We start from the raw sequence: 11972 nt of genomic DNA, 5'->3' as shown, positions 1-11972 counted from the left end.
TATGTGTTTTACTGGTGACATTGTTATGTAACGGACAATAAAGCTAGCAGTAAGAGTATGTGTTTTACTGGTGACATTCTTATGTAACGGACAACAAAGGTAGTAGTAAGAAGTATGTGTTTTACTGGTGACATTCTTATGTAACGGACAACCAAGGTAGTAGTAAGAAGTATGTGTTTTACTGGTGACATTCTTATGTAACGGACAACAAAGCTAGCAGTAAGAAGTATGTGTTTTACTGGTGACATTGTTATGTAACGGACAACAAAGCTAGCAGTAAGAAGTATGTGTTTTACTGGTGACATTGTTATGTAACGGACAACCAAGGTAGTAGTAAGAAGTATGTGTTTTACTGGTGACATTGTTATGTAACGGACAACCAAGGTAGCAGTAAGAAGTATGTGTTTTACTAGTGACATTGTTATGTAACGGACAACCAAGGTAGTAGTAAGAAGTATGTGTTTTACTGGTGACATTGTTATGTAACGGACAACCAAGGTAGCAGTAAGAAGTATGTGTTTTACTAATGACATTCATATGTAACAAACAACAAAGCTAACAGTTAGAATTATGTGTTTTACTGGTGACATTCATATGTAACAAACAACAAAGCTAGCAGTAAGAAGGATGTGTTTTACTGGTGACATTCATATATAACAAACAACAATGCTAGTAGTTAGAATTATGTGTTTTACTTGTGATATTCTTATATAATATATATAGCGAAAAACAAAGCTAGTATTAAGAAGGTAATGTTTTACAAGTGGTGCTCTTATTGAATGAAGAAAAAAGTTTAACTTCATTTTATACATACAACTAAATTTTACATTTAACTTATTTTAGTTTCCTTTTTGTAGTTAATTTGTATTTTCAACAATTAACAGAAGCAACAACAACACAAATGTCCAAATTGAGAGTAAATGATTTTCACAATGATGTGTAGTATTCCTAGTGCTTGTTATATTATACGTAGCTTATGTTCATTAAGTACAGCTATGTTAGTGAGAGTAAATGATTTTCACAATGATGTGTAGTATTCCTAGTGCTTGTTATATTATACGTAGCTTATGTTCATTAAGTACAGCTATGTTGTGGACATCATTTTGAAACAAATGTAATATTCACTCGTTTAATTTAGAGTGTAGTTTGAATTTCGCGCAAAGCTACACAAGGGCTATCTGCGCTAGCCGTCCCTAATTTAGCAGTGAAATACTAGAGGGGAAGGCAGCTAGTCATCACCGCCCACTCTTGGGCTACTCTTTTACTAACGAATAGTGGGATTGATCGTCACAAATAATGCCCACACGGCTGAAAGGGCGAGCATGTTTGGGGGGACGGGGATTCGAATCCGCGACCCTCAGATTGCGAGTCAAGCGCCCTAACCACTTGGCCATGCCAGGCCCAGTCATGAATGTGAGTTATTACACAGTTATTAGATATACACATCCCAGACGACCATATCTATGTACATGTGCGTATGTTTATAACATTAGGAGAGACTCTTATCTGAATTATAAAATAATTTATTTGTAGAATGTGCCCAACTGAGAAAATACACACTAATAATGTCCAGGAAATTTTTAACACTAAAAAACATACACTAATAATGTCCAGGAAATTTTTAACACTAAAAAACATACACTAATAATGTCCAATAAAATTTTTAACATTAAAAAAAAACATTAATAATGTCCAGGAAAACTTTTAACATCAAACGTTTGGCTGCGCGAGATGGGTGGGCCAAGACATACGGGAAAAAAATAAAGACGCCATTCTATCATCACAGACTTTGACTGTTATTTGAGTCATTTAGAAAGATGAAAAGCACGATTTTCAGATATTGTGAGTTCCGTATAGCTATGCTCTGTTCTAAGTTTGAGTCATAAACTACTTATCCTTTTTTTTTTCAAAAAAAATACTATGACTTTTTTCATATTATTATGTGTTCCAAACTGTTGTGTTAACGATACTAAAACTATAGTGCTAAAACGGTTTGTTTCAAAACAAAGCCACATTGAGCTATCTGCAGTGTTCGCCTAGAGGAACTGAACCCCGGATTTTAGCGTCGTAAGTTCGTAACTTACCGCTATCCCTCCGGGTTACTACTGTTAAAAAAATTCAACGTATTATCGTTTAACTGAGTAAAAACTCGATTCAGAAATAGTCTGTAGTGAATTACAATCAGTATAAGAATGTACAGTCCAAAATTAGTCTTAAGTATAATCAAATAGGGGATATTATGGGTTATGGCAACTATGGTAACCAACTTATTAGTATGGAACTCTTTTGTACGCACTTTCTAAGTTTCAATGTATCAATAAGAAGTTATCTCTACCACATCTTGTGGTCACTAGAAAAAATAACCTGCTAAGTTGATCCAGATTAAAGCTTTTTTTTCTCAACGACTTTCTCTGTATTCTTCTATCGGGGAAGCGCTGTGGTCAAAAACCGATAGCAATGAGTAGTGTTTTGTTAGAAAAACGTTAAGTACATCAAATTTTAGGAAATAAATGTTGTCACTTATGTCTTATAGGTAGTTAATATCATGATATCCGCGGTGTGTTCAAACTGCCACTCACGTTTCAAGGATAATTATTATCATTGATATCCGTCCATTGTTCTAACGACTTATTAAGACTTTATAGTAAAAAAAATACAATTTGACAACGTCCGGATCACTTGTAAAAAAAATCAAGTTAAATTTTAAATTGTTTGTTAATGCAACTAGATTATTTAGAGAATCATTTCCTTTGCTTAAATATTTTTTTTATCAGTTTCCAGGAAGAACTGTAACAGTTCCTTCCCAAAAATTGTAGGGTCGTAAGGAAGAGTTGAAAATACATTGGTTGAAAATTAAAAATAAACTTCGTAAATTATTGAAGAAAATTATAGGTTCGTGTTCATCAGTGAAAGTAGTTTCGGGTTCAAGATAATCTAGTTCATTATTTTCAGGCCTCCCAGTGGCACAGCGGTATGTCTGCGGACTTACAACGCTAGAAACCGGGTTTCGATACTCGTGGTGGGCAGAACACAGATAGCCCATTGTGTAGCTTTGTGCTTAATTCCAAACAAACAAACAATTATTTTCAGTTGCTTATTCTATATCTAGAACATTTGAACAAATATTATCAGTATTATCGAGCATTGTTTTAAAACTAGTAACAGGTTTAACGATGACGTGTTTTAAGAAAATACTAAAATAATTTGCCGCGGAAATGATCAACTTAACTATTTAACTTTACAAATAAACCTCTTCAGACTTGTCAGCACTTTGCCTTAAATTACAACGTTCTCATAAAGTACGAAGAGGGTCACCATGCAGAATTTTAAGGGAATGATTACAAACTTGCTAAAATTAGTTTCTGAAAGAAAATCTTCATTAAGTACTTAATTGGCGAGTTTATAATTAGTGGACTCTTTCACAAATGATAAAGTGTATTCTTATCAAATAAAAATTGAGACGAAAAACTAAGTGTTTAGTGTTTTCAGTCTGAATGATACCTTATGAAACACAGAGGATACACAGCTACCCCATCCGCCTTAGAAATCTTAATTAGAAGAAGGGCAACCAGTAAGCAACACTCTCCTTCTATACGGCTACTTTTAAACGAGTAATGGGCTTGACTGTCACTTTTATAATGCTCCACAACTGGAAATGTGAAGTACATTCGGTGGCATCACGTCTCAAGCCCCAGACCCTTTAATACGCAGCCCGACACGCTAACCAATAGGCTACGCCTACTTTCGATGTTACTTAGAACATTCAGAGATAGGAAACTATAGGATTCTGATATACCAGTTCCTAATATTGAACTATTGACCAGAGAGAAAGTAGCTAGCCAGCAGTACCTGCCTCTGTCAGGGCTTTGTCTAGCTATTTTAAATGAGTAATGGGCTTGACTGTCACTTTTATAACGTGTCCACAGTTAAAAATGCAATGTATGTTCAACGGCATATCGCAATTCGAACCATGGGCCTTTAAATCTTCAGCCTGATACGTACCCAGGAAAACGATCCCTTGAAAGTTTTACTTAGCAATAAATGATATAAAGCAATGAAAAACAATACCAAAGCAACACTATTCTCAAACATATTGTTGGTGTGAACGTGCTTTATAGTCACTATGAGAAAAACCAATATACCGGATAGGTGAAGTAAAGAAAAAGTGTTATTGGCCAATATTCAGTTCTTCACATTATGTAGCCGCATAGTAGCAGGTATAACAAATAAACTTAGTATTTCGAAAATTTTCTGAATACTAAGATTATTTATTAACACTATTATCCATTTAAAGTTTCTACACAAGATATGACCTAAATCTTTGTTTAAAAAAATAAATAATATTCCTTGTTAAACAGGTGATTTTATGCTTTAAGCGTTATTGGATAAAGTCAAATTACTGTAACCCATGTACTATTTAACATTACTCAGTTAATGCCTACTGTAATGATCATCCTGCTAACACAATAGTGAAGTTAATAATGTATACACACATGTCTGTCTTCCCGTTAGTTAGGTATTGGCCTGTGGTTCTCGAACAGTTTCCGCAAAAGGTCCTTCCGAAATTTGAGGCCATGGGTGTGCTATAATATTGACAGTCAAGTCTCACTATTCAATCAAATAAGAGCAGTCCAAGAGTTGGCGGTGGGTGCTGTTGCCTAGTTGCCTTCTCTCTAGTCCCTTCAGTTTATTATTAGGGACAGTTATGCGCATATAGTTCTTGTGTAGATTTGCACTGAGCTATGAAATAAACTGTCTCCATGTATGACTGATATATGACAAGTAAAATCTTTAGGGTGCAAATCTGAGAGTTTGTATACATGCCGGAATGAAAACTATTCCAAACTTACAAACCTATATACGGTTGGTAGCTTTCACACCAAGTATGTCAGCTGAAATATTCCACGTACAGGGCTACCAGAAATACGGTCGTGATTATTTAAATATTTTGTACAAAACCCAGTATTAAGCGTAAGGAAATAGACTCAGTCATGACTTCAATACGCTATAATGCTTTTGAGCCTCGTTCTCGAGAAAAACCTCTCTAGTTAGAAGTATTTTTACTCCTGACTAAGCCAGTCACTGGAAGTAGCCTTATTTCTTTACTCTAAAAATAGATACTTGGTGGCGGTACTTTTACAATGTTTCTGTTAAAGACACAAAACACGTTTATTACTCTAATTTTATGCTGCCAGATTGACGACAGGCCGTCTCTTAAGACTGTCCACGATTGTTTTTGACCTTGTACTAACTGTTGTTTTTTTTTTTTGTGCTTTACAAATTAAGAACAGCTGAAAATAGGATAGAAAATATATACAATAAAACCACGTTTCACCACCATTAATGTGGCATCATCAAGTTCTTTACACAACTGAACACAAAATACTAAATACAGTACACCCAATGGTTGGTATACCTACTTCTAAGATAAAGATTATGTTAATGACGTCATCATTGGGTGTACTGTATTTAGTATTTTGTGTTTAGTTGTATAAAATACCTGATGATGCCACATTAACGGTGGTGAAACGTGGTTTTATTGTACGCTTTTCTGTCTCATTTTAGCTGTTTTTAATTTTCAAAGTGTGTAGGATGACTCTAGTATTTGTGTTTTTATATTTTTCCGCCAGGCGTGTATGCATTGAGCTATGTTTGAATACTTGAAAATCCCGTTTAACACAAGTGTGAGCATGAATTACTTCTTTACGAACTGTTTAATAATCTTACTAAGTAATCGCTGTCACAGCTTAAACCGATGAAACTAAGATGACAAAAGATCTAAGGTGAAGTTCATTACGTTATAGTAGGAAACTCTCAACTAAATATTAATTTCAAAATGATTACTTAAAAAAAAAAAATCTGAACCATAACTACCTTTCGGTAAACGATGTGATTCGGGTTTTCTTCTACAATTCCAGACTGCCCGTTAGGGCTTTCAGTTTTGGGTTGGTAAGCCATATTCACAAACACCGGTTCAGTCAACCTGAGAATATGGATTTTGGCAGCAAGTTGAGAAACGTTTACCGTCTAGTCGTCAAATCGTCGTGTTTCCTTGAAGGAGGAATGTTCCGTTTTTTCATGTGTTGGGAACACCAGAACAACACGGATTCGTGGAACATGACTTTTCAGTAGTATATGAACAACTGATGATTAGACAAAGCTTCTTTTGGAAATCCAGACTGAACACTTGAACGAATACTGCTCGTCAAAAGCAATCCAATAGAAAATGAGTTAGTTTTTGAACTTTCAGAACAAAGTCTGTTTTAATCTATTTTTCTTTTTTTGTAGACTCGTAGATTTCTTTGCAAACTAAACTACCATTTCCACCGAGTTCGGGTGTGTATTGACACAACCGCGTGCCAATGATGATTTAGCTGTGCAGTTATGTAGAGATATAGATATAAAATGATCTGATAGTTCACGGCTGAGACTCAGTCAACTAAGTAAAATTGTTTCACCAATAACCAACCGTACTCAGTGATTTATGGTGCATTTAATAAGATACTAATTTACAGCTTATCATGTGAGTCTCACTGCTCTCATGTTGGCTGTCCTAAACTCGATGTAGTATTTAACTAATCATTTTTTCTTGCACTATAGTTAAACCACCTAGTCACTGCAGACCTTTCAGATTCTGACTGCTGCTGTTTAGTGCCTCCTAACCAATGACAAGAGGGATAAATATCACGTGGGAAGAACTGATCATTATTGAATACACTGACACCTATCGGTTTGTTTAGGAAATTCGTTCAAGGACGCAGAAAAATGTAGACCCCCGATCTGTGGTGAAGTAAAACTAAACGATCACTACGATGGTTGAGAAGCGTGATAGGGATTCTCTTGGGAAAATGTTTGTCAATTAATTTTTCCATTATCATGTTTTCGTTAAAGGGCTGACTTCGAGTCGCATTTCTCTAGAAATGCGTGACTTTTAAATGTGTTTAAACAAATATCCTGAAACTCGATGACCATTCTTGAGTTGCAGCTAAACTCAGCGCTTTTCCCACATTTCTGTTCTCTCTGTTAGCGCTGTTTTATTACTCAGTAAACGGATGTGGTTCAATTTATTACTGAAATGGAAGTTTTGAATATAAAGCTAAATTTAACATTAGGAATTAAATTCTGGATTACATTTGTGTGAACAAAAATAAGTATAAAAGTGATTACTAATTTCTTAATGAAGTTAAATATTTCTTAAATCACAGACTAAAAAAGAATTAAAATTACACTAAGAATAACCATAAGAATGGAGCACTGTACGATTTTCTTTTTGTACTTTTGACGAACATTTAGATCAATGGTTTACGAAACTAACAATCCACTTATATATATATATATTTGTTTAAAAAGATCATTTCCATCTAGTGAAGTAACGTACAGACAACCAACCAAACGACTTTCTTCAAGGACAAACAAGAACTGGAACTGATGACGTTTAATAGTATGTCTGAAATACAACCAACGTATATGCATAGATACATACACATAGCCAAACAAGCGGTCCTTTGACAATAGCTATATTTAATGAATTCCAAAATCTAGTATATATATATATTTTTCGTAAATCATTATTATTTAGCTGGTGGTTAGATAAGCCTGATATTATGTGCTTATATCTATTATATGCATAATTACTTAACCGTACATTTACTAAAAAGGTCTTATCATCAGCTTGTTTAAGGAAAAAATTTTTCAACTGTATATATATACTAGCATCTAGGGGTCCATAGCTTTGTTAATTACAAGGACCCTAACTACAATGGAGTCACAGAAGAGTAAAGAAAAAAAAGAAACCCAAGCTAAATATCGTCAATATTGCAATTATTCCTTTAATTATTGGTGAAGTTTATAATTAATTTTACATAGAAAACGAAAGGATTTTACCCATCTTCCATTTTAGATAGTTCTTTACGCTGATTGTTGTAACAGACTAACGCATGAAATCTACTCAATATGCTTGAACAAGTGGACCCCACCGGTGGTGAGCGGTATAAAACTAGTCTGTAATATGAGGATTAAACCTTAGAGGTCACATTTTAATATAAAAAATATCTCGGTTCCAAAATAAATCTATACCAACTATGCATAATTTGTATTTTAAAAGTTTCCACTAGTTTTTAGCGTGGAAAAATTAACAAGTAGTAATATTAAACCGTAAGGTAAGTCACATCATTACTTTTACAAGTGCTGACTCTTAGTACATAGAATACTTGAAATACAAATAAATATAGTTTTTATAGTCCTGTTATATACTTATAGTACAATTATATTATTTCGCCATGTGTTAACATACGCACCGTATTTAAATGGAGGACCGGTAAATAAACGTATTATCACAAGTATATGTACTCGTAAGAATTTCTCTAAACATTTTTTTTTTTCTTAACTTCTGCACGTACATGGAAATACACCGAATAAGCGACATTTTGTGAAGGTTATTTCAATGCACGTACATGAAAATACACCGAGTACACGACATTTTCTGAAGGTTATTTCAATGCACGTACATGAAAATGCACCGAGTACACGACATTTTTTGAAGGTTATTTCAATGCACGTACATGAAAATACACCGAGTACACGACATTTTCTGAAGGTTATTTCAATGCACGTACATGAAAATACACCGAGTACACGACATTTTCTGAAGGTTATTTCAAAAAATAACAAGAGAGAGAGAGAGAGAGAAGCGAAACATCTGTGTTCTCTATGTGCAGAATATGGGTGATAATCAAGTGAAGAGTGGAAACAAAAATAAGTACGAAGTATAAACATTTCAAGTTTTGTTACTTAAAATATCTATGAGAATGTTTGGGTAAGTGTAATAACTAAAAGTAATATTTTTCAACCTGATTTACAACACTAAACCTGTATAACAGCTTTTACCTTTACACAAACGTGTAATACAAAGAAGCTACTTACTAGGATGTTTACAACGATTGTTTATTTAATGAAACAATGCACTCGTAAAGTAATGTCTTATAAATGCTGCAAATTAACCATGTGGTTACAAATTATGGTGTTAAATACTTTTAATAACCACATGATTAACTTGCAGCATTTCTAAGACATATTTTCTCCTCATAACAACACCTAGAGTCGATATCATTAACCTCGTCCTCATGCGTGACTTCACGCAGTAGTTACTTAAAGAAAAATCTACCAATGAAGTATATATGTTTCTGACGATAATATTCTGTTTTAACTTTGTGGGTGTAGTAATCCTAGTCCATACTTGTGTCTATCTGTTCGCATCATTAACGGCATAATTGTTTTATTTTTCTACGTTGTGAATAATGATTTTCTTTAAGCATAAGTGCTTTACTACTTTTACAAATATTTCTGTTCTTATAAAACAATGGCTTGCTCTTTGCCTTTATTCTCACCAGTCTCATCTATAATGTCTATTTTTATTATAAGCAACAATTCCATAATAACTTTATGTATAAAATGTACTTCTACTTTACAGGTTAGTGGATATGCTAAAGATGTACAATAGTGATATGTACTAAGTGTGTCTATCATGACGTAAAGGTGTACAGTAGTAATATGTACTAACTGTGTCTTTCATGACCTAAAGGTGTACAGTAGTAATATGTACTAACTGTGTCTTTCATGACCTAAAGATGTACAGTAGTAATATGTACTAAGTGTGTCTATCATGACGTAAAGGTGTACAGTAGTAATATGTACTAACTGTGTCTTTCATGACCTAAAGGTGTACAGTAGTAATATGTACTAACTGTGTCTTTCATGATGAACAGTAGTAATATGCACTAACTGTGTCTATCATGACCTAAAGATGTGATCTCCATCATGTACCAAAAATATGCGTCTTTTATTTACTAAAGGTATAACTCATCATGTACTAAATGTGTAACACATCATGTACTAAAGATGCAATTCATCGTGTACTAAAGCTGTAACACATCATATACAAATGATGTAACTCATCACGTACTAAAGGTGTAACTCATCACGTACTAAAGGTGTACTTCATCATGTACTAAAGATGTGACTCATACTAAAGATGTAACTCATCATGTACTAAAGATGTACCTCATCATGTACAAAAGATGTGACTCATCTTATACTAAAGATGTAACTCATCACGTACTAAAGGTGTAACACATCATGTACTAAAGATGTGCCTCAATCAGTTGTAATGTACTCTTGCGGTCACTATCAACTAGTTCAACAATAGATATCTTTACAACAGGTTTTTGCATACCGCCTGCTTTGTCTTTGCCATTAGAAACAGTAAATAGTTTTCTTCGTTGTTATTGTTGTTTTTTTCTTGGGGGGGGGGGTTGCTTAGTCACTGCACCATAACTTACTTCTTTCGAGGGTCGGAGGTGGACTGCGGGTGGAAAGGTCCACTTGAGTACCCACAGTGTGAAATTTTTTATGGATTTTGGTGTGTGATGCCATTCAATAGATAGCGCAGGAGTTTTGGTTACATACATAGACATTGACATACAAGCTACGTCCACTATAGTAAGGTGACAGTCAATCTCTTTAAAGTGCCCGACAAAACTTGTGACAACGGGTTTTTCTGGCTGACTGTCCTCTTTCTTATCTGTACTTCAAAGGAGACTTTTACCTGATTGTTTAACTCATGCGTGCATAAGATACCGTTCAAAATTCAAGTTCTATTGCAATTTTCTTTTCTCGGTGGATTATTATGACATTTTTGTATTCAGTATCAGTATGACGCGTGAATAAAGATTATTTATTAGTTTTTATGCAAGAACAAGTACCTTAATTTTACTTTACTATAGTACAAACATGAAATATGCGAATAATAGTTAATTATAAGCACGCTATAGCAACGTTAATTTATCTTTACTCCTGGGAGAATAAATAAAATCGGTAGTTTTAACATCAAAGTAATTTTATCATACTCTGTATCACATCTGGAACGGAACGTTAGAAAGCGCGTATAATATTTTATCGAAAGTTGTGGTTTTGGAACCTCGATTTAAATTTAAAATATTGCTGTTGCGACGCTTATTCTGTCTCGTGTACAGATGTGTAATTCTAGTGCTTTAAAGCTCTTGAAATTTCCACTGTGTCAGTTAAAAGTTAAGTTTGGCACTTAAAAAGAGAACCAAAAGATAAGCTACACATTTCGTATTCATGAAACGTAAGGCAGCATTTTTTTCCTGTAATTTTGTGAAACTATCTTGTAGTAAAATAAATAATTCAACACAGAGGAAACGTTAAGTTGAAAGTAATAAATTCTATATGCTGGCTGAATATAAATGATCATATAAAATATAATCCAGGTTTCCATTTAGTAGATGTTTTAACGTGGTATCTGATAACATATTTATTAGAACCTTGCATAAAACAAGTATTATCGATTAAGGCATAAAATGCGTGACAGTGAAATGATTTTATATTCACGGTTCAAAATTTGTTTGTTTTTTAGAGCAACTCCACACTGAGCTATCAGTTGTGTCCACCACGGAGAATCGAACTCCGTATTTTAACATCGTAATTCTATAAACTTACCGCTGTCCTACCGGGTGACGGGGGTAGAAAATAAAAGCTTAACTATTGGCTGTTTTTAAATGTGATCAGTGAAAAGTCTCTGTCGCTCTGATGTTCAACATGTTTGGTGATGTACATTACCGTTCAAATGAAAAAGGAAAATGTAGTTAGAAGAAATTGAACCAAACTCACATTATGAACGAGAAGTTGTAACTGCGGTTTAGTGTAGTGTTAGCTCTCGTTGGCCCAACTAGCTCGAAGATAGAACTTACCACAGACACTCTTTGTAGCTTTTTAGCCGTGAAAAAAATGGCGTGTATGCAAAAACTTTAAGAAGATGCAATGTGTAGAATAAGCTAAAAGACGAAATCAAGCAAACGAGGGCCTCTAACAGCCACAGTCTTGGAGACGAACAAAACCAAAACTTAATAAAACTCCTTTTTAGATATAATTAAAGAATTGCATCTGACAGTAGG

General features: G+C 34.1%; 1 protein-coding gene across 2 annotated transcripts in view; it reads right to left on the bottom strand.

Annotated features, from left to right (window-relative positions):
• LOC106461070 (regulator of G-protein signaling 7-like) overlaps positions 1 to 6638 on the bottom strand; it is a 129978-nt gene extending 123340 nt beyond the window's left edge. For both annotated transcript variants that reach the window (XM_022387908.1, XM_022387909.1), the window contains exon 1: positions 5875 to 6638. In XM_022387908.1, the coding sequence (XP_022243616.1) occupies positions 5875 to 5958 (84 nt within the window). In that variant the 5' untranslated portion in view covers positions 5959 to 6638. The remainder of the gene's footprint in view (positions 1 to 5874) is intronic.
• Between the last annotated feature and the right edge of the window lie 5334 nt (positions 6639 to 11972).

Source organism: Limulus polyphemus, unplaced genomic scaffold (genome assembly GCF_000517525.1).
Source record: "Limulus polyphemus unplaced genomic scaffold, Limulus_polyphemus-2.1.2 Scaffold892, whole genome shotgun sequence".
NCBI classification, from domain to species: Eukaryota; Metazoa; Arthropoda; class Merostomata; order Xiphosura; family Limulidae; genus Limulus; species Limulus polyphemus.
The sequence above is the reverse complement of the archived record's forward strand: the minus strand, read 5'-3'. Positions and strand labels throughout refer to the sequence as shown.